The sequence below is a fragment of the Papio anubis genome, chromosome 1, assembly GCF_008728515.1.
Source record: "Papio anubis isolate 15944 chromosome 1, Panubis1.0, whole genome shotgun sequence".
NCBI lineage: Eukaryota > Metazoa > Chordata > Mammalia > Primates > Cercopithecidae > Papio > Papio anubis.
This window is the reverse complement of record NC_044976.1, coordinates 150,089,097-150,113,188: the sequence shown is the minus strand read 5'-3', so window position 1 is coordinate 150,113,188 and position 24,092 is coordinate 150,089,097. Positions and strand designations below refer to the sequence as shown.

Below are 24,092 nucleotides of genomic sequence, written 5' to 3'. Positions count from 1 at the left end.
CAATACAGCCAATGCAGGCCCAAATGCACCATTTCTGATGCCATCCTTTGTCCTTACTGAAACATGCATAAATCAGAGAAAGACAAAAAGTCTGATTGTGGGCTAAGATTCCTTGATTGAAAGAAGCTTCTGTGTCATCAATATTTTGAATTGTCCCTTTGTTTGTTACCCTGGAGGGGCATCCCTACTGGCTAAGGTATGCCTTTGCCTTTCCTCCGTAAAGTGGGCAGTTATCTGAAATGGGAGGTGGGATCTTTTACAGGTGAGTTCCCAGGGAAGGCACTCTTAGGTCAGAGTTCTCATGGAAGTTGATTTCTTCCTTGGAAGTCTTTGTGTATCAAGGATGTGTGTACCTGTTTGTGGACAGCAGCCTCTGGTCTTCCTTTTGTCCTCTAACACTCCTGGCTTCCTCTTCCTAGCACTCCAAGTTCTTCTGATCTCTCCACTTCTAGGTACCTATTTGCGTTTCCCTCAAATGTCCATCAGCTGGTCCTGATACAGTGTCCACTGGTAAGAAACTGAAGGTAAGACCCCTTTCAGGGAGTTTTTCCATCAAAAATGAAACAAAGGAATAAAGATGCAACCACTGATATTTTAAGGGAAGTATCCTAGTGCCAGGTTTTTTCAATGACGCCACACAGACAGCTGCTGCAATCAAAGAATGGCTGAGTGTTCTCTTGCCTTGGGTAAGTGAACAGTGAGAACTTTACCATCTCCATCTCCAGTGCTCCCACACCCAAAAGGCAAAAAGTATTCCAGAGTGGGGCACTAAAATCTTTCCAGGCAAAAACTCAGAAATGAGCTCTGTGATATGCTCCCTGCTCACCAGTAGAAAACATTGTTCCAGTTTCTTCCTTTGTACCTACTAGAGAGTGCTTTTCTGATTATGAAAGGGGCCCATCTCATTTCCAGCGGTTAGCCAACCCTCCTCCCATGTTCCATGTGTGTGCCTGTTTCTATGTGATCTGAACTGTTGAGACTTGGTTTATGTTACTCAAGCCTCTAAGAGTTAAGAACAAGGTTACCCAGATCCTGAGAGGTAAAAATTTATTGATTTCTATCATATCAGCATGTTATGATATGGTCACGCCTGCTCATACAGCTGACTTCTTAGAGCCAAAAGAGAATTTTTTTCCTTTTAAAAATACAGTTGTTCAGCAGGAAAAAACATTTTAAAAACAAGCATTTTCATATTAAGTGGAAATTAAAAACAATGGCTTCCCCCTCCGCCAACTCATGAGGAATAGGGCTGGTCAGCAACAGATCTCTGAGTGCCTCCAATTTGTTTTCAGGCCTCTGTCCCCAGTCTGTTCCTTGTCTTCCACAGAAAGTAGTTCCAGGGGAAAAAGAAATTAGAATCTCACCAAAACAGCAGCCTAAATACAGATAGAAAAATAAGAGGTAGACACAACTGTAACGATTTAACTCATTTGGTAGACTGTGCAAGATATTTTAATATTTAAAATTTTCAGTGGGATCAAATAAGGTCTACAAATACCTAAACAATTGATGTTTTAAATGCTAACATCTTAGAGATGCCTATACCACAGTTTACTTAGCTTTGAGAAATGAAAGTATAAAGCTGACTTTAGAAATATGCAAGCTTCCCATGTATTTCAGTAAACATTTTCTTTCTATCACATTCTTCAAAATCAAAAGTTCGCTGTGTAGGACTGACATTAATGCTTTTCCTACCCTTTAAAGCCCTTGGCAGGGTCAGTGATAGGAATTTCCTGAGTTCAGCAAGTACATAACTATGAGAAGTTTATTCAACACTAATAGTTAAGAAAAAAAGGATGGGGCAGTGGTGTGCTGGATACAGCCCCTACTGGCTCCCAAGAGCCAATGGTTACATTTTAGAATTTTGCCTGCAGTTGTTAAGCATTGGTTATTAAAATTGAATCATATAAATTTACAACTAATGTTAAAGCTAAAAGTGGTTTCGGCTTAATAAGTCTAATATGTACTATGGTAAGAAACAGTTTTAACAGTAGAGCACATATCAGATTGAATGACAATAAATTCATTGGGAAATGAGTTAGATTAGGACGGTCTGCTGTTTTTCAAATCATGGTTGAAATACAATCAATCATAGGTTGACTGTAGTAGTTCAGCAAAAAGCAATTAAGCATCCTTTTAAAAAAGCATTTTAGTTCTTTCCTGAGCTGGATACAGCCCCTACTGGCTCCCAAGAGCCAATGGTTACATTTTAGAATTTTGCCTGCAGTTGTTAAGCATTGGTTATTAAAATTGAATCATATATATACACAGTATACTTGAGACATATATATCTCAAGTATACTGTGAGAATCAATTGGCTATATGGGATTTACAATAAAGTATTTATATCTTATTATTTGTTAATTGTGTTATATGTTCTTGCTATCAGCAAAATTTGTAACAAACATGTACAGCTGAATACATAATTTCTTCCCAGAAGAGTGGACTGCTAAACATTTACCAGCACACCACTGGATTGGGAGAATGGGGAGAAAGGGGGAAATATTTTTAAACCAAAGAAGGAAGTCTGATGTTTTTTCATTTGGTTTTTCAGTTTGCTTTCAGCATCCAACTGCCACAGTGAGCTTTAAGTACCTGCCTGCAGATGTTAATGCCCAAATAGCTCTGGTAAAACACACATGCCCTCTCCCCACTACTAAGAATTAAAAGCACTTTACTTCAAAAAAATCAACTTTATTTTTTCTAGGTTTAAAAAAAATAGAACCAGCTATTAATTTTTGTTGAGAAAACGCTTCTTTTGGTGTTCACGTCTAAACTTCTGAAAAGGTGATCTGGTTACTAAAATCACCCCAAATGCATTCATAAACCAGATCCACGTGTGACCAGCCCTTTACAAAAATTAATTACAGTTGCCACAGCCTTTACATTCATTCTTATCACACGTTACAACATGCAGATAACACAAAGAAAGGTCAACAAGCTGAAGTAAACATTACAGCATCAGGAAAATGAAAACCCATCTGTATAAAATAAATACAATTTTGTAATAATTGTAAAGAAAATGAAAGCACTTAATAAAAATAATGGCAGTTGAATGTATAACTGTTTCATCACTCAATCATAAAATAAGTTACTGTAAAATGCATAGACTCCTTACACGTAAAGAATGTGTGCATCACAGTCATGTGTTCAACAGTTTTACACAATAAAAATAAAGCCATTCAAGATATGTGTGCATACTTTGCAACTAGAATACACTTAAAAAACGTTTTTTCTTTAAACTGTCTTAAAAAAATATTAAATGTAAAAACCCTCAGATGGAAATTTTGCAGAAAAACCCATATTTTATCTTCCATATGGCTACAGTCACCCTTCCCCAACAGTTCAGCACCCTCAGCTTATTCCCAGGGTCCAGTTCCTAATTGTTGGGGAGTGGTGCAAAATGATTACAATAAAGCACCAACCAATGACTGCTCCAGAGAATACCCAGCCCCTCTGTGATCTGGAAATCTCTAACTTAGATGGTTTTGGTCCCAAACATAATAGTCTCTACCCTTCCTGCTGCCCACTGCTGCTTTTGACTTTGTTCTTCATGTTAACAGATATAAGGCTCATAGCACTGCAGAGCAAAAGAACCTAACAAACCATTTTTATCCATCCTCTGTGGACCAGAGCTGAACACACTCATAATGGTAACTCTGGAGTAAAGTCCTGTGTAATGACTTCAAAAAAAGAACAAAAAAACAATTAACTCTTCCTACTCAGTAGTGCAAATAAAACATTTTCTTTTCAAATATAAAAATAATCCAAGAAGACTATCCATGATTAAAGGCTACTCTGTATGATTAGCCAGGTCCAACTAGTTCAGAAGAGTCTTTAGGGAAGTGATTGTCAAAAAACACTCAGACAAATCCACAAGAAGTGAGCAACATGAGCAAAGAATGAAGAGGCATTCTTAACATGAATCCAAGACAGTAATGCTCGAATAATGCTCCCAGGTTTACATTTGGTGATTTCAGATTTCATTTTCATAAAAAGGCTTGAGAACAATGCCAATACTGTCAACTATTGATTATTCAGGGATGCTTTTCTAACCCGTAGATTATTCAGGCTTCTGTATTTACTCTTCCTGATAGCTGTTTGTCTTTCCATATAATTTCACTACTCATTAACAGTCATAAATATATAGGCAAAAAACCCCTAAGAAACAACTTAAACCATTTAATTAGTAAGCATCCCTAGAAAAAAAAATGAGTCTGATGAGAATAAGAATTCAAACTCCTAAATAAAAGTAATTTTTGATTTACCTATCATTTATTACCAGATTATCTATCCAGAAATTAATTAATCTAGTAATCCTTCCTTTACAGTGGAAAGTTAAGGATTGGTTGTAATATTAAAGACTAATATGATAGATCTGAACTCACAGCTATCTTCTTTTTTAATATACTTTTGGAATTCTCAGTGAATTTGTTTGCTTACCCAACACATTATTTTCCGTTCTGTAATTTTTCTTTACTTTCCGTTACTTATAGGTCTCTCTGCCATTTAAGTATAGTTCACCACCAATAATTGTTTCTGAAGTTAAGGGTGATCTGCTGGCTTGGTCACTTTTGTAGTGACTGGGCCTGCCTGTGGTCATGCAGATCTCCAATTACTGTAACTCATCAGTACCAAGATTCCAGTAATGGATTCTCAACCTTGTCTGCCCTGGGAATCTAGGCAGTCTAGCCAAGACCAAGAAGAGCTGAGCTTCTACAAGCTACTGATATAAAACTGGCATAGTTTTATTTTTTTTCCTCTTGACAAAATATATACACTTTAAACGTCCTTTCATCTCCCTTCACAAAGTACAAATTAGGAATTTTTCTTCAGTTTTGTACAGTGGCATATTGCTGCTTCCCCAAATTGCCATATAAGAACACTGATTCTCTCTTTACCTTCTCTAGTGCAAGCAGAAGAACTCCAGTTATTGATAAGGAAAGCACTACCAATGCTTTCAAACATATTTTGCAAACAGAAGAGAGAGAACATGTTAAATAATCAAAGAGGGATAGGGCACATCAAATACACATCTATTTACAACTCACAAAAATATTTTCAAAAATTAACTCACATATCTATTGGTATTTGCCACCCTGGAGACTGTGAAAATGATACTGCACTTGAAAAGTAAAGCATCTTATAGGATAGTTTAATGTGTACAGTATATTTAACAATATCATGTTCCTTTGGAGCACAGTGATGTCAAAAGTGGCCCTCAGCCACATTTATGTATGCATGTTCACATTTATTTTTGGATAGGAGAACTGGTCACTCTACCCTGTGGCTTGCTGTAGCAATGAGGAAAAGGTCTGTCAGCTAGGACTGTGCACGCTGTCTTTGACAGTGAGCAACTTCTCCCCCAGATGGTTGACTAATCCCTCAAGTGAACAATTTCATTTCATCCAGTAATTTAGTGGTGCTTGCTGGGCCTCAAACAGAAGCATCATTAAGCTTCTATTGGGCTTTCTGTCATCATCCATACCTCTAAATTGAGATTGGTTTCACTTATTCACTGTCACTGTAGAACACATAACGAAATGCTTAGATTTCAAAAAATTGCATTTTATAACAACCAGTCCCCAAACCAAACACATTAACACTGTCTTCTGCATTTTACCAGTGGTAGTATAATATTCAATGAGGTATTTCAGTTAATGCATCATTCTCTTTCACATACGCACTGAGCTATCCTAAATATGAAGCTGCTCTGGGCTTTTATTTGGTGTTGCTTTACCTTTCCCTCATAACTGGGGAAAACTCATATCTTCTCTGTGTTTTTGGTTTATTTAAAAATAGAAAACATTAACCTTTTTTTGTTTAATAGCCTACTTCTCAAAATTGTTATCTGTGTGATTAGTGACAACGGGGGAATCTACAACGCTCATATCACAGTAAACGACCACTGACTTACTAGGATCTTAATAGTCTTACAATCCAAAACAAAAACCCTACTCATCTCACTGATGCAGTACCAGCACTTTTGGAGAAGGGTGTGGTTCTCTTATGAGGTAAATTGTACAAACATAGCAATGTATTTCTACAAAATGTTTTCTAGAAATAGAAACTTGACTTTACCCTCTTCAAAAGCAACTGGAGGCTGGGCGTAGTGGCTCACGCCTGTAATCCTAGCATTTTGGGAGGCCGAGGCAGGTGGATCACCTGAGGTCAGGAGTTTGAGGTCAGCCTGGCCAACACGGTGAAACCCTGTCTCTAATAAAAGTTCAAAAATTAGCAGGGCACGATGGTGGGTGTCTGTAGTCCCAGCCACTCGGGAGGCTGAGGCAGGAGAATCGCTCGAACCCGGGAGGCAGAGACTGCAGTGAGCTGAGATCATGCCACTGCACTACAGTCTGGGCGACAGAGTAAGATTCTGTCTTTAAAAAAAAAAAAAAGAAAAGAAAAAGCAACTGGAAGAGATTGGGGGAGCCTTTTGTGCTGGTCTCTTTCCTAATTACACTCACCCTGACAGGGGCAGCTCCTTGATGTGATGATTCAACAGACCACTGTCTGCACAGGTCCTTGGGGTGCCACAGGAGAACCAGTCACCATTATAAGCCACTAGCTCTTATTTTTCTATAAACTAGCCTATTTCCCCTTAAACTGATCATTTAAATGTTCTATATTAATCTGTTTCAACCATCCCCAAATGCATTTAGTGCCAATGTCAAAATGGAAAAAATAAAGCCTCTGAGCTGCAACAGAGGCATCACGTCAGGGTGGTGTCCAAGGCAGGATGGTGCTGGAGAGCATCGGCAGGCAAATAAACACACAGAGACAAGACAGTTCTCGAGAACCTCACACACTGCTATGCTCCCATTTGTTTTCAGGCTGTATTACTAATTCTTTGCTATATCTGCATCTCAAAAAAGTGCATTTTGTAAAATTACCAATTTATGATATGCCTCTGATACAAAATGAGAAATCAGATAAGGAAAAGCACGAGTGCATGTAAACACAGTGTTGGATCGAGCTAGCCTTTGTAAAGAACACATCCAGTACCAGAAGGGGTCCAGTGGACACTGCTTTTCCCCCAGAGAATGTCAACAATGTACCTCAGTTAGCTGTTGAAGACTGGAGTTTGTTACTGCAAATGACAGAGAAAGAGTTCTTCGCGAGGTGCCAACCAGCTCCCCTCAAGGTTACTGAGTTGGTGGAAATGTGGGCGTTCTAGAGTACTGCCCTAATATAGACTACAGGTAAGAGGGATGAATATACCTTTCTGGGCTTCAACTAAATTGTCAAGTGTAACTGGTGGCAACAGAATTTCTCTCAGATAGTCTTCTAGGATGATTTTATGATTTCCTCTTCTCCAAATGTGATGTTTGCTTAAATATGTGATAGAGTGTATCTTTTTAAAACATGTTCTTAAAATATATTAGCAGGTCATTATATTACTAATCCTCATTTTAGTAGAGTTTTAAAATATCCCAAAGGGGGATAAATACTAATCCATCCATTGAATTTCTTTTGCTTTTTTTTTTTTTTTTAAATATATTCTGATTTGCACATGTAAAATAATGCACACTTATGAAAGAAAGTCTCAACTCCTATGGTGACCTTGACAAGTCCACGTCAATTCCTAAAACAGGCAATGGTAAAAATACTGAATGATGTTGTACCACATATAGCCTGACAAAAATGCAAAAGACTGTATGAGAAATATCCACATGTTGCTGAGGGTCATCTCCCTGGAAACCGCTTCCTTATGGCCCTTGGAAGGTGGAAAAGCTCCTAAAAGACAAGATAGAAATATTAGCTTGTTTTACTCTGTAGCAGTAGGTCTCCTGGAATAAAAGTTGAATATTAGCTTAACTAGAGTTGTACATGTGTGTGTTAAAGCACCTTCAGTGACTTTCCAGGGCCCCAGAGGAGAGATTTTACTTGAAATATAATTTCCATACTACCTAGCCCCTTCTTGCATCTGAGCCTCCGCTTTTTCTCTGCCTGCAATGCTCTCCTCCTCCACTTAGTGATAGCTGGCTCATGTGCATCCTTTCCATATCAGAAAAAATACTCCCCTTCCCATCTCTGTTTATTTCCTTCCTGGAACTTTTCCCAATTGGTCACGATCCCGATTCTCTTTCTTTCTGCAGACGTGTTTGCCACATCTCCCACTGGAATATAATCTGCATGAGAACAGGCACTCTAGCTGCCTTGTCTCTGCTGGATCCCTAGAGATTCCCACAGTGGTCAGGACCCAGGATTATGTGAGATTGATATGAAATAATTTCTGAAATAGCATACTTTATGCTGATTCCTCTATTTACAAATTGTTTTTTGTCAAAAAAGTAGTTGTATAACACTGACATTATTTTCAAAAGGCAATATGCTTTATGAAATATATCTTAATAATAAAAGAAATACAAAGTAAACAGATGTCTTTAAATTCATTTCTGGAAAGGAATGCTAGATCACTTCATAGAGCGATATTACCTAAGGTCATCGTGATAACACTCTTCAGCATTTCAAATAGTCTTTGTCCTTACTGATAATCCTCAGGGTAAGCTGATTCATGAGGGGATTTGCTTCTCACAAGCAATTTACGGAGTGCATTTTCAAGTTTCAAGATCTAATATGCAAACAGCTTTCTTTAAGAGAGGCTTCCATTATTGTTGCTATAATTTAGCAACTATTTAAAGGTTACTGTGTACCTGTTTCATAAAAATATGATAAGAGGTCTTCTTTTTCAACAAACCGTTGATAGAGCCAAGTGGTAAGGTCATCAGTTTCCAGGGGTACATCTTTAATTGGAAAGATCCTTTTAAGGGTTAGAAGAAAAGAACAAAAACTACTTTAATTCAGAAGTCAAAGTTATTCAGAACCACAACTTATGATGAAAAGCTGAATAAAATTGTGTTATCATCTTCTGCTTTAGCAAGGGTTGGTTTCTTCAGCTTTTCAGGTATCTTGGTTATTAAAAATTGTTGACTATACAACAGAGTTCATTTATGCATTCATTCAAACATTTACTAGCTTACTATGTTAGGTCCAGTGTTAGATGCTGAAAACATACTATTAAATTACATTATATCTATGAATAACTACAGAGAATAACTATGTCTTCCCATGTTTGTGGGTTTATGTAGAAATGGTATTTAGAACAGACGAAGTTTTAAAATGCAGTTAAATCAGGATGTTCAGTCATTTAGTTAAATGTCAGGCAATGTTCTTTTGGTGGGAAAGTCTGAGAAGCACAGAGACTCAGCCCAAATTGGTAATATTAGTAGTATCAGAGAAATTGCTTTCATGAATGGGGTAACTTTTACTGGTTGGGAGTGGCTACTGGAACAGTATTCTCAAGACCTGAGACCATGTCCTAACTCACCAGGAAACACTATTGTGATTCATGATACCCATGGACTGAGAGGGGACAGGCAGCATGAGGACTACGTATTTGCTGACCTTGAAAAATAGTTTTATTTTTTGTTTTCCAATTTAGTGGGGGATTTTATTTTGTCCCCTTTATCAAAGGTATAAAGGCACACAGTTTAAAAAGTCAGCAAAAAACATATTTGTATGAAAAAATGGGAGTCCTGTCCCTCTTCCCTTCATTTCTGCCCTCCCCAGAATTGATTATCGCCTTTTTCAGCTGATTATCTTGGTATTTATCACCATGCTTCTTCTTTTCTAGGCCTTCTCTACTGACTTCCCACTATGGAAGATGAGGATGAAGTTCTTTCCTCTTCCTATTCCCATAACATATGCACATTCTTCCCATCTTCCCAATACAGTTGTAGAGTAATTTCAGTTAGCTCAATATTAAGCATTTATATTAATATAATCATGTAAATATATTCATTGCTAAGTCACGGAGTAAATCATGGCTACTTTTCCTTTCTTTACCAATTTTTTAATTTCCCTGGATTGAGCAATTATGTATCATTTTTCATTTTGCTTAATTTTCCATGTACATGTAACAAATTCAACCATAAGCTCTCAGACAATTGTCTATAATCAATGTTCTAAATCAGGTTTATAAGTTTTTTTTTGAAGGGCCAAACAGAAAATATTCTACGCTTTGCAGGTATGAAAATAAATACAATTTAAAAGCTATTGGAATCCCCAAAACACTTTAAATCTTGAGAGAGATGTGACCTTGATCTGAGTCACGTAGCATGTAGTTGCAACTTCTGCTTCTTATAGATTAATTCTCCTCCTCATTGTTCTTGTTCTGTAAATGACTAGGAGACACCAAAGATCAGACCTCCTGCCCTTCTAATCTCTGACCTTTGTTATAGATTAACCACCTCCTTTATTGTCCTGTACCTAACTCAGACCAGATGGTACAAAAGACCTCATGATGGTGACACCTTCGGTGTGGAAAGCTAAATATACCTTTCCAGAAAGAAAAAGACCACATTGCCCAATCAGATCACTGTAACTATGCATTAAACCTTATGTAGAAAGGTGTTGAAATTTTGTTAAGCTTCCCTAAACCTTGTCTATATAAACAACCCCAAACTTCTACACTTTGGAATACTGACTTCCAATTTTTGGAATCTGTGCTTCCTGGGTGGCTGTCCTCAAGCTTTGTGCTCTAATAATCTCTACATTTGACATATTTCCTGAATCTTATTTAAAGTTGACACAAGCTATACTATCTCTGTCACAACTACTCAATTCTGTCTTTGTAGTATGAAAGCAGCCAGAGACAATGTATAAACAATACACAGTAACTGTGTTCAAATAAAATTTTATTTAAAAAACAGGCAGTGGGCAGGCAGACGTGTGGTCTAAATCTTTCTCCTAAGCAATCCCCTTGCATCAGACATCCTTTCAATTTCACCTTCCTAAAGAAATTTCACCCAGATGCTGCCTGTAGTCTCACATTAGGAGGTCCCTTCACCATTGTCCTGGTGAGTCCCTGCACTCCTAAATCGAACAGAATGTTAACTATACCTCATGTCTTTCTCTTTCACTGATTACTTTTGATGAGGACATCCTTTAGCAGTTTCTTGAGAAACAGCACTTGAAATGTTGGATGTCTGTCAATGTCTTTTTTCTGTCCTCAAACTTGGTTGATAGTTTGGTTAGATATAGGATTCGAGGTTAAAAATAATTTTCTTCCATCTCTTATCTTTCTGACCTCCTTTCTGGGAGATTTCTTATTTAACTTCTAAATGTTTTATGGCATTTTAATTTCCTTTATTTTATTTTATTTTTATTTTGCTTTTTCACTTTTTTTCTTTTTATAAATTAATAAATTGCTCACACTCAGGTCTTCTTAATTTTTAAGAGCTCTTATTGTTCTGAGTGTTTCTTTTTTATAGTATGCTATTATTGTTTTATTGTTACAATATCTTATGTTTATAATACGTTTTTAAAATTATAATGGAAATTTTTAAACATTTGCAAGAGGAGAGAAAAAGGTTAATGAACCCCCATGTACTATTAGGAATTCTAGAAGCAGACCTTGCCCTGTGTAGTCTGGTCCTCCATGTCACCTTCTTGTGTTTGCTTTAGTCTTTATCTTTCAAGAGTTCAGGTCTGTTAGATTATTAGTTATCTGACATTCTTTGTTGTTCCATCACATTTACAGATACGGGACTGAATGGCTGATTAAAAGCTCTCAGTTTATGAGTGGAGTCTGTTGCCTGTTTACCCTCACTGAGGATTATCTTGGCTGGGCCATTTAAATTGGTCTCTTCTCTTAAACTTACCCGCTTCCCCAAAGAAAGATCCTCTGATTTCCTGCTTAGAGAGTGAAGGCCCGATTGCTAGCTTTCTGGTAACCAGTGAAATAAGAGGGCTGGGAATCTTAGCACTCAGCACACTGACATCACTTCACCATGCTGTTTTCATTATGGGACCTCTGCCTCAGTTGTATTTGTTGTTCCTCAGTCCACAGAGCCCCTATTTCCCTCTCCAGAGTAAGCCTCCAATGTTTGCCAGGGTAGGGAAAAATAATTACCCAGCTGTGGGATATAGGGTAGGGGTTGGGGTATCTGCATTCTTCTTAAACAGATTTCAACCAGTCTTCCCAAGTTTAGTAATGCTTTCAACCTCATTTCCACAGGTGCTGATGCTGCCAGACTTTTGGAAGTTCTATGGTACAAGTTGGCTTATGGCTTTCCCACAGCTGGCTTGGGGTTCTGTTATGTTATTTACTGCTCGTTCTTTTTTCCAACTTCCCAACTTTTGCTGCCATTGTCTTTCAGACTGTTCTCATCTTTGTGGGTTTACACCTTTAAAAACCCATTTAGTGTTATTTTATGGGGGTTTTAGGAGAGCAGGAAGTAGACATGAGTCCAATCTACTATGTCTTTTGAAAAGTTCACCTGTTATTTCTGAAAGATCTAAAATGATTTGCTATCTTTGGCCAGGGCCTACCACTTGTCATTCTTAAAAGGGCCTCCGTTGCTATTTTGGGTTTAGGCAAAATGATTGTTGGTTACTTACTAGGGGTTTGAAAATTATAATGATGCATACCAGCATAAAAACATTTCAGGCCAGGCGCGGTGGCTCACATCTGTAATCCCAGCACTTTGGGAGGCCAAGGCGGGTGGATCACAAGGTCTGGAGTTCAAGACCAGCCTGGCCAAGATGGTGAAACCCTGTCTCTACTAAAAATACAAAAACTAGCTGGGCATGGCAGGTGCCTGTAATCCCAGCTACTAGGTAGGCTGAGGCAGAGAACTGCTTGAACCCGGGAGGCAGAGGTTGCAGTAAGCCAAGATGGCGCCACTGCACTCCAGCCCGGGTGACAGAGTGAGACTCAGTCTCGAAAAAAAAGGCCTGGCACAGTGGCTCAAGCCTGTAATCCCACCTTTGGGAAGCCAAGGCGGGTGGATCACGAGGTCAGGAGATCGAGACCATCCTGGCTAACACAGTGAAACCCTGTCTCTACTAAAAATACAAAAGAATTAGCCGGGCGTGGCGGCGTGCGCCTGTAGTCCCAGTTACTTGGGAGGCTGAGGCAGAAGAATTGCTCAAACCCGGGAGGTGAAGGTTGCAGTGAGCCGGGATCACACCACTGCACTCCAGCCTGGGTGACAGAGCGAGACTCCGTATCAAAAAAATGAACAAGCAAACAAAAAAACAAAAAAACAAACAAAAAACATTTAAAAAAAATTCTATAGTATAGTCAGAACACGAAGTTTAGACCAGCAAATAAATACTGAAAAAATAATCAGAAAAGAATATTACTTATGAATTACATTACAATGATATGTCTTTCTCTTGTTATTTAAACATTTAAATATCAGATTGGAGGAGCATTTTAAAACCGAAATTTAAGTGCGAGTAGACAGAAAAAAAATAGAGGAAAGAAGGAAGGAGTGTGGCATGAAAAATCTATTAAAAATCAATTTGAAAAACACACAGGGCTGGGCATGGTGGCTCACGCCTGTAATCCCAGTACTTTGGGAGACTGAGGTACAAGACTCCATCTCAAAAAAGAAAAAAAAAAAAAAAAAGGAACTCACCTGCATTTGATTAAAATTTTACTTTCAAAAATTTGAAAGGATGAAAGATAACCAAAATAGAGTTTTATTTACACAGAAATAACTCTCCCACTCTTAATAATCTTCTATCTCCCAAAATACAATACTACATTGCTCTACATCGGTAATATAAAAGCATTTTGGTTGATGAAATATTTTAATGGAGTGGGAGATCCTAAGGTCCAGAAACTTCAAGTTTCAGCTTGCTGCTATAAAATCCCCTATCATCTGCCTCGCGCCTATAATCTTAGCACTTCGGGAGGCCGAGGCGGGTGGATCACGAGGTCAGGAGTTCAAGATCAGCCTGGCCAATATGGTGAAACCCTGTCTTTACTAAAAATACAAAAACTTGCTCGGTGTGGTGGCATGTGCCTGTAATTCCAGCTACTCGGGAAGCTGAAGCAGGAGAATTGCTTGAACCCAGGAGGAGGAGGTTGCAGTGAGCCGAGATTGTGCCACTGTACTCCAGCCTGGGCAATAGAGGGAGACTCCATCTCAAAAAAACAAAACAAAACAAAACAAAACAAAAAACAAAAACAAAAAACCAACCCTATCATCCCTTATTATCACAACTTGAATTTACCATTGCTCTGAATAAGCTAACAACAGAAGGATGAATTAAAAAATGTCTTTTTTTTTTTTTTTTTGAGACAGGGTCTCACTCTGTCACTAAGGCTGGAGCGTAGTGGCACAATCACAACTCATGGCAGCCTTGACCTCCTAGGCTCAGGTGATCCTCCCACCTCAGCCCGAGTAGCTGGGACCGCTGGTGCGCGTCATCATGCCCAGCTAATTTCTGTTGTTGTTGTTTTTTTGTAGAGATGGGGTTTCCCCATATTGCCCAGGCTGGTCTCAAACTCCTGGGCTCAAAAGATACACCCTCTTCGGTGTCCCAAAGTGGTGGAATTGAGTGAGCCACTGTGCTCAGTCAACTTTTAAAAAGAGAAAAAATATTGGAAATGCTTATACTACATAAAATCATCCTATAGGTTAGTATTTGTAGCCCTTTTAAGACCTTTACTCCTAAGTAATTGAAAGATCTCTTTCAAAGTAAACATTTTTCCTCTGCATTGTCCAGCTCAGGTTCTGATATGCCTCATTGAGTGAGTAGGACTCCATGGCTGAGATTCTCTTCTACAAACAGTGTTTGCTTTTTTTTTTTTTTTTTTTTCCACATGGAGAGTCTGCTTTTTAGGCACAATTAAAATAATCCCAGAAGACAGTGTGGCCTAGTGATTAAGAATACAAACTACCAGGCCGGGCGCGGTGGCCCATACCTGTAATCCCAGCACTTTGGGAAGCTGAGGCAGGCAGATCACGAGGTCAGGAGTTCGAGACCAGCCTGGCCAACATGGTGAAACCCCGTCTCTACTAAAAATACAAAAATTAGCCAGATGTGGTGGCAGGTGCCTGTAATCCCAGCTACTTGGGAGGCTGAGGCAGGAGAACAGCTTGAAACTAGAAGGTGGAGGTTGCAGTGAGCCGAGATTGTGCCACTGTACTCCGGCCTGGGCAACAAGAGTGAAACTCCATCTCAAAACAAACAAACAAACAAACAAAAAAACCAACAAGCTATTGGACAGACTGCCTAGGGTTGAATCCTGACTCCACCACTTGCCAGTTGTGTGACCTTGGGAAAATTGTTTAACCTCTGTATGACTTACTTCCCTTGTGTTTAAGATGGGGCTAATCATATTACTTATCTTACAAAGTTACATATATACATATACTTGGCATATGGTAAACACTCATACAAATGCTAGTGTTGGTTGTGACGATTAAGTGCCAGATCATTTAAGGCCAGCATTATTGTGCTTCTGGCTTTTTTGGGTTCAGCAATAGTTGTAGTGACTATACTGGATCTGCAGCTGTCATTGGTTTGGCATTCCATGACTATTTTCATATAGTCAGATAATAAAGTCAATACCAAGAATTTAAAAGATGAAGTCATGACAGAGATTCTGAAGATGCTATTAATATCAATATTGATATAATCAGAGGAACAGAGACAAGGAGATAAAATTTCAAATGAAGGGTATCTACCTAATTAAACAGGTTTATCTTTCCATCTCTTCAAAGGGTAACTTCCATCTTTTGAATTGTAAGAAATGCTCATGTTAGAAAAGACTTCCCAAGAATTTTATTGTCTCCTCTTTGTCCCCCCTACATTTTAACTAAAAATTCCTATGGTGGGAAAGTTATAGGATATAGAAGATCGTAAGTTTGCTTTGATAGGCTACTTCGCTTACAGTGTATATGAAATTCTACAGCATTCAGCCACCAGGCAAACATGTTTCCATGGAAAAATGTTCTGTGTTCACCATATAATGCTAGGCTCACATCTCCTCACCCTGCTGTATCTTGCCTCTTTGGCTGCAAAAAGCCAAACTCCTGTCTCAAGCCACCATCTCCATTTGAAGTGGATTTGAAAAGATGATTAAAAAATAGTTTCATAAAGTACCTTTTCCTAACTTCTTTTCTAAAAAGTTTCCAGGTATCTGGTTCTATGAAATAGTCATTTACATATAAGGGTTAGGCTCAATTTGAGTCAGTGAATGACTGAATGTCTGTACCTACCAAGGAACCTTACAATTTTAATTTGCAGTTAAAAGACAAATTAATGCAAATAATGACAATTTTGTTTTTACCTTTCCTATGTTAACACTTTTGTTTTTCTTGTCATATTGCTCTGGTAAGAACCGCTAGTACAGGGCCGGGTGTGGTGCCTCATGCCTGCAATCCCAGCATTTTGGGAGGCTGACGCGGGCGAATCATGAGGTCAGGAGATCGAGACCATCCTGGCTAACACGGTGAAACCCCGTCTCTACCACAAATACAAAAAAATTAGCCGGGCATGGTGGCGGGTGTCTGTAGTCCCTCAGCTACTCGGGAGGCTGAGGCAGGAGAATGGCGTGAACCCAGGAGGTGGAGCCTGCAGTGAGCCGAGATTGTGCCACTGCACTCCAGCCTGGGCGACAGAGTGAGACTCTGTCTCAAGAAAAACAACAACAACAACAACAACAAAAAGAACCTTTAGTACAATGTTCAATAGAAGTAGTGATAATAAGCATCCTTCTCTTTCATTCTTAATCTCTCAGGGATAAATATTCAACACAATTAAGTATATTACTTGCTGTAAAATTTATTAGGGATATCATTAATCAGATTAACCTTAATAGAAGAAATTCCCTTCTATTTCCAATTTGCTAAAAGTGTTTTCTTATCATGAATGAGAGTTGCATTTTATTAAAAATTTTTTTATCTATTGAAATGCTTATGTAATATTTCCCTATATTCTGTTAATATGATGAACTACTTTGATTGATTCGAATTTTAAACTAAACTTTCAATCCTAGGATGTATGCTGTCACTATATAATATTACATATTTTAATATATATTGCTGGGTTTTATCTTGCATCTATAACCATGTAAGAGGTCTGCCTGTAAATTTTCCTCTCTTCTAATCTCTTCAGTTCAGGTTTTGGTATCAATGTTATGCTATCCCAATAAAACAAGCTTAGGAAGTATCCTTTCTTCTTCTATGCTCTGGAAGAGTTGTGTTTAATGTCCTTTTACTATTTTGTTTTATTTTTTTTAGAGACGGGGTCTTCCTCTGTTGCCCAGGCTGGTTTCAAAGGATTCTCCTGCCACAGTCTCCTGAGCGGCTGGGAATACAGGTGCACATATACCATACCCAGCTCCTCTTTTTAGTAACTGTAAGATTTGTAGTGATATCCCCCTTTTCATTCTTGATACTGGTAATGTAGTTAATAGTGTTTTCAAAGAAACATAATTTTCTGATATTGCTATTTCTACCATATGTTTGCTATTTCAACATTCTCCTTCATTTTCCCTGCTTTCTACTGTAATTGGATTTAATTTGCTTTTTTTTCCTTGAGATAAATATTTAGATTACTGGTTTTTAGTTTTCTTACTTTCTATAATAATATTAGCATTCTAAAGCTATAAATCCTTCCTATGCATAGATTAAGTTACATCTCACAACTTTTGATAGATAATATTTTCATTATCATTCTGCTAACAATATTTTTGAATTTTCATTGTAATCTCTTAATATAGTAAACATTAAATTCCTCTTATTCTCTACTGATAAACAGTTTCTCATCTTTTGTTACTGGAAACAATGTGGCAACAAATAGCATTATACAAATGTTCATTCATATGTAAGTCTAAAGGATAAATTTCCAGAAGTGAAATTGCTATGTCAAAGTCAAATGCAGTAGTAATTTTAAAAGATACTGCTGTATTACCTTAATAAAGATTGTATCAATTTATATTTTCATTAGAAATTTGTGAGACTGATTCTTACGGAAAGACTTTTAAATTGGAGTATTACCAAGTCAGAAGGCTCTCGTTTAGGTATAGAGGATGGCTAATAGTGTTTCTTAACTAACTTGGCTATGCCTGACTGAAGACATAGTCATGGAAATTCATCCATGAAGTCTCTTTAAGATAGAGATATCGGGCCGGGCGTGGTGGCTCACGCCTGTAATCCCAGCACTTTGGGAGGCCGAGGTGGGCAGATCACCTGAGGTAGGGAGATCGAGACCATCCTGGCTAACACAGAGAAACCCCATCTCTACTAAAAATACAAAAAATGGCCGGGCGCGGTGGCTCACGCCTGTAATCCCAGCACTTTGGGAGGCTGAGGCGGGTGGATCACGAGGTCAGGAGATCGAGATCATCTTAGCCAACACGGTGAAATCCCATCTCTACTAAAAATACAAAAAAATTAGCCGGGCGTGGTGGCGGGCGCCTGTAGTCCCAGCTACTAGGGAGGCTGAGGCAGAAGAATGGCGTGAACCCAGGAGGCAGAGCTTGCTGTGAGCCGAGATTGCACCACTGCACTCTAGCCTGAGCGACAGAGCGAGACTCCGTCTCAGAAAAAAAAAAAAACAACAACAAAACAAAAAATTAGCCAGGCGTGGTGGCACATGCCTGTAATCCCAGCTACTCAGGAGGCTGAGGCAGGAGAATCACTTGAACCCGGGAGGAGGAGGTTGCGGTGAGCTGAGATTGCATCACTGTACTCCACCCTGGGCAACAAGAGCGAAACTCCGTCACCCTGCCCCCCTCAAAAAAGAATACAGCTATCTTGTGTTTTCATTTCAACATTAATCTTCACTAATAAAAACATTCTGAATCATAAAGTATCTATAATTAAGTACTACCATTGTTTTTTGGTGCCTACATTTATAACCATTTTGGTACAAAGCAGTACTAAAAAGTAAAGGTCCAGAAAAGTAAACGGGTGCATACTTAAAAGCACACTCTATTTTCTTGCCTCTTAAAATTGATGACCTCTGAACTATGTATGCATGGGGCAGACTCCAAGCAGAATAAAGCTTCACAATTCTTAGTTAATACATTACGGTTCTAAAAGCAAGGGTGCTCAGAGCAACACAGGAGATGTTAACTATTCAGGAAATCTAATTGTTTCTTTCTCTTTCCTCCAATTTAAATGTCCTTAAATGTTTGGATGTTTAGGAAGGTCAATTAACTTCACTTTGATATTAGAGGCATATCTTAAAATTTAAAAATCAGATTTTTCTTAAGTGAAAGGTATTACAAATTACTGAGTTTTTACTTTTAGATAATTTAATATGGTCTTAACACATTTGTGCAGCCTATGTAGCACTTTTAACTATTCACCTCTACCATCCTGAGTAGCAGCCAAATACTTGCATTACTTTTTGCCTCCTAAAACTATTCTATTTCTGCCTTGTTGACACTCATTGCTTAATATAAAAGGCTATGCATGCCACCACTTGCAGGAATCCTCTCACCAAGGGAAAGGATTCTCTAGCTCTTCTTTAAAAAACAAAATAAATTTATCAAAAGCAAATGTCTGCCAATCTGTTATCAGCCAATTCTTGTAGTCTTGGCAGCCTTCTCATTAATAACCCATGTCAGACCTGTCATCATATATCATTCTCTTCATGACAAGTATTGGGGTGTAGCAATGGGCTCATAACCAATTAGGGCCAAGGAGATGATAATGAAAGTTCTGTAGGGGCTTCAGGGAAAAGTTTAAGAGGGATTACAAGAAAAATAAAATCTATTTTTTCTCTTGTCTTTATCTTCATGGAAGTGTGAGGTCTTACATTTCCTCACAGCTACTGGCTGAGGATGAAACCAATACAGAGAGGAAAGCAGACCTGGGAGAAACAGAGTTTGAGTCACCAGATTAAGTACATCATCCTGTCCTATTTTCGAAGTCCAGTTATGTGAGCTAATAAATTCTCTTATTGTGAAAGTCTGTTTGAATTGGACTTTGAGTTACTTAGAGATACAAATAGTTAGCTTGGCTTTTAAGGTATACCAAAATCTGAACTCAACTTTCCAACCGTATTTCCCAGAGCTTCAATTTATGCATGCATATTACAGACTACTTATTGTTTCCTACACGTGTGCTATACTTCCATAGTTCTGTGTGTTTGTTCATAGTTACTACTGCACAAAATGCCCACCCACCTACCCTTCCCATCTCTACCTACCTAAATTCTATCCATCATCTTCTAAAGCCTAATAGAAATAAAGCCTTCATAAAGTTTCCTCTGGTCTAAGAAGGCCATAGTCCCATTGGTTAGCACAGAATAGGTACTCTTTGTAAGACAGATAATAACTTGTTGAATCATATCAGCTAATACTTGCAGTATGTAATTACTTTATAAGATTAATTTAGCTTCTGTTAATATAAAATCAGGTCTAATCAACTTAAGGATAACTTAGCAAGGGCCATAGGGCTAAAAGAGATCTCAAAATAGTATCTAAAATATCTTTATAAGGAGAAAATTGACATTAAAAATAAAGCTGAATTAAACAGAAGAACATTAAAAATAAGGCTGAATTAAACAGAGGAAGTCTGGGTTTACCAGTTGAATTCACGAAAGAATGCTGGTGAAGTATCTATTGCTTCAATAGGGTTGAACATGGGGGTGGGGATATGTGTTGAAAGAGAACCTACTCCACCATCTGCCCAGAATAGCTGGGATATTCTCTTCTCTTAGGAGACAGCCAGGAGGGCAGACCAAATGCTCCCTCAAGAGCAATCTACTTCTATTACTCTGATTGGTCACCATGGGATTAAAATATTAAAGCGACTAATCCCCTAATATGGTAAAGGATTAAATACATGGAATACCAGTCCTCTTGAAATCAAATAAGAGGAGTGCTTGTGGGATTTAAATAAGTAAACACGTATACACCAGAAATAAACCTTTACAATACCAATAGCTGCCCAAATGAAAAACTAGCTCCTAATTTTCAAGAAATGAACATTCTTATTATCAGTAATTCAGAATGTGCTCTTAAATAGAGACTATACTACCAAAATCCAGTCAGATTTAGAAGTACTAGATGAAATTACACTTTCAAAAAAATGTAAAGTAATGCTTAGCAGCTGGCACCCCCTATACTGGAGTTGGAGCATTTGAATTTTTATGTCAAGACTCCAAAATGTGAGCTGACAAACAACATGGCTAAACCTTCAATTCAATTATGTCAAGATTGTGTAAGGAACTAAGCACTGAAGAAGATTCTGAAATAAACAGTTTCTGCTTTCAAATAGCTAATCATCTAGCAGAGGGAAAAGTAACAACCAGAATATTATAAACACTGTGCGAGGATTTTAGAGAACTACTGCGTGAGTTTAAATAAGGGAATGTGTGTATTTACTTATGGCACAGGACATATAAAAGAGGTTTCACTTGAATTTGGCCTAAAAGAGTAAGAAGAATGCTATGGTTTGAATGTGTTTTGTCTCTGAAACTCATGTTCAAACTTAATCTCCAATGTCAGTATTAAGAGGTGAGGCCTTTAAAAGGTGATTTGGTCATGACTGTTCTGCTTTCATGAATAGATTAATCCATTCATGGATTAATGGATTAATGAGTTATCAAAGGAGGAGGTTAGTTATCACAAGAATGAGTCTGTTCTAAAAGCCACTTTGGCTCTCAGTGCTCCTCTCTCACCCTGTGATGCTTTCTGCCATGTTATGAAGCAGCACAAGGCTCTCACCAGAAGCCAACCAGATGCAGCCACCTGATCTTGGACTTCCCAGCCTCCAGAACTGTGAGAAAGAAACTTACATTCTTTATAAATTACACAGTCTCAGATATTTTATTAAAGCAATAGAAAATAAACTTAGATATAGGATTTTTTTACTTTGTTAAGTAACATATGCATATAATTTCCAAAAGTCAAAGCATACCACAGGGTAGACAACAAAAAATAATGGCCCTATACTTTCCTTCCTCAGACACCTGTTTCTCAGATACAACCCCTCTCTTTCTTTTGCTACTTACTTCCATATATATTATAAATGTTTTAATAGCACTATTTCCAGATTATCCTATTTAAAATTTATTTGTTGGTTTCCTATTATGGCAGGTAAGGATTTGACTATCTTAAACCATTGTCCTCTTCTCCTTCAGCTTCCTCCTTCTCCTCTCCTAGGTAATTAAAAATTCCTTCTTGGGCCGGGTGCTGGGGCTCATGCCTATAATCTCAGCACTTTGGGAGGCCAAGGCAGGCGGAGCACCTGAGGTCAGGAGTTCGAGACCAGCCTGGCCAAAATGGTGAAACTCCGTCTCTACTAAAAATACAAAAACTAGCTGGGTATGATGGCACGTGCCTGTAATCCCAGCTACGTGGGAGGCTGAGGCAGGAGAATCACTTGAACCCAGGAGGCAGAGGTTGCAGCAAGCTGAGATCGTGCCACTGCACTGCAGCCTAGGCGACTAGAGAGAGATTCCATCTCAAAGAAAAAAAAAAAAATTCCTTCTCAGTGCCAACTCTGTCTTTTGTAACTATGTCTATGATTATACCTATTAGTTTGTATTCTATTTATTTTCCTATGTGCCTGTTTTGTCTAACAGACTGCACTATTCTCAGCTTTGCACCCAGTGTATAAGTCAGTGCCTAATCCTTAGTAGGAACTCAGGTTTGCTGAACAGAATTAAATTACAGTAATCTGTAAGCACAAAACTTTATGTGGTGTCATCTGTAGATAATCATCAACGTTCACGGACACTACCAGGGTTAGTGTGGCAAGAACAACACAGAAATCCAGAAACTACTTGTTACAAAAAATAGATTTATGGACAAAAACAGAAACTGTCAAATTTAACATATCAGAGTATCTCCCAGCATTCAATTCCCAGAAGTTTTACTTTGAGCCATTATCCTGAACTAAGCTGCTAGGCCTAATAACATACTATAATGTAATATTTATAGCTTCCCCCTGGAACTATTAGAACAGTTTAAAAAAGAAACCACTCAGTTATCTGAAAATAAATTTCAGAAACTCAGATATAAACTTTTACCTACTTTAATACAGGAAATAAACCAAAGCAGATATTTCCAAAGACTATACAGGTAGCAAACCTAGGGACATACCAGCAGATACTTTTGAGACAGGAAGATGGCAAATACTTAGCACCTAGGCCAATGCTTCCCCTTCTCAGTCAAGGATAACTGAGCCCTCCTCTTGAGCCTTGTTCCTTGCAACAGTCAAGAGCCCTCAAAATGCCATTTGGAGATATAAACCATGAGATGGCATTTTTAGAATTGGAATTTATTATATCTTTATTCATTGTATATCCTTTGAGACACACAGTAAGATGCTTAACAAATGGTTGCTGATTGAGCAGAAGTGAACTCTCCAGTAAGCAAAATCTGACATTGGTTTCTCTGCTTAGGAGACTCACTATTACATTTTTCATGTGTCTAATGATGTTTTTAAACTTTTTATTTTGAAATAATTTCAGACTCAAAGAAAAGTTGTAAAAATAGTATAAAAATTCTCATATGCTTCACCCAGATTCCCCAAACGTTAATATTTCTCACATTTGCTTTACTTTATCATTCTCTCTATCCATAGCTATTTTTTCTGTCATTTTTTCACTCAAATTTTGAGAATAAGTTAAATGAAAAGGTTAGACAAAAAGACCTAGGTAGTCTTTCCATTTCTCAGATTCAATAACTAAGTAAAAGATAAACAGCAATTATCAGTGAGAATTATGTTTAACCATTGTTCAATTAAAATTAAAACCCTAGGAATTTTTGTATTTGGGGGCATAATATTTCCACAAAACTATATTAGAAAATAAGAGGTATTTTTGGAATAACAATGGCACTTTGCTAGACCTTAAGGAGACCTAAGTGAAAAAGACATGGTGAACCCCCAAAGAGTCAAGGAGGTGGGGAGAGAATTCTTTATTTCCAATGCTTACTTCCAGTTACTTACCAAATTACAACATTTTCAAAATCATATTATGTCCACATTCATCTATTGATAATATCCCAGTAAATTAGCTTTATCTGTTATTATTTTAGTTCTATGTGTATGGGTTAATTTTTGATATCTGGCCTAAGTCTAGACTGGGCTAAGGGATGCCCAGATAGCTGGTAAAACATTATTTCTAGGTGTGTCTGTGTGGGTGTTTCTGGAAGAGATCAGCATCTGAATTGATGAACTGAGTAAAGTGGATGCTCCCTACTCCCCATGTGGGAGGACATCATTTAATCCACTGAGGGCCCAAAGAGAACAAAAAGGTGGAGGAAGGGCAAATTTACTCTCTCTGCTTGAGCTGGGCCATCCATCTTCTCCTCCCCTTCA

General features: G+C 38.0%; 1 protein-coding gene across 8 annotated transcripts in view; it reads right to left on the bottom strand.

Annotated features, from left to right (window-relative positions):
- Positions 1-1,030: 1,030 nt before the first annotated feature.
- Positions 1,031-24,092, bottom strand: part of LPGAT1 (lysophosphatidylglycerol acyltransferase 1) — a 95,207-nt gene continuing 72,145 nt past the window's right edge. For 5 of the 8 annotated variants that reach the window (XM_031655902.1, XM_031655912.1, XM_031655916.1 and 2 more), the window contains 2 exons: positions 8,658-8,794; positions 1,031-7,737 (listed from right to left, as the gene is read on the bottom strand). In XM_031655902.1, coding sequence (XP_031511762.1) covers positions 7,586-7,737; positions 8,658-8,794 — 289 coding nt within the window. In that variant the 3' untranslated portion in view covers positions 1,031-7,585. The remainder of the gene's footprint in view (positions 7,738-8,657; positions 8,795-24,092) is intronic. The other 3 variants (XM_031655910.1, XM_031655918.1, XR_004178749.1) reach the window with 2 other exon arrangements.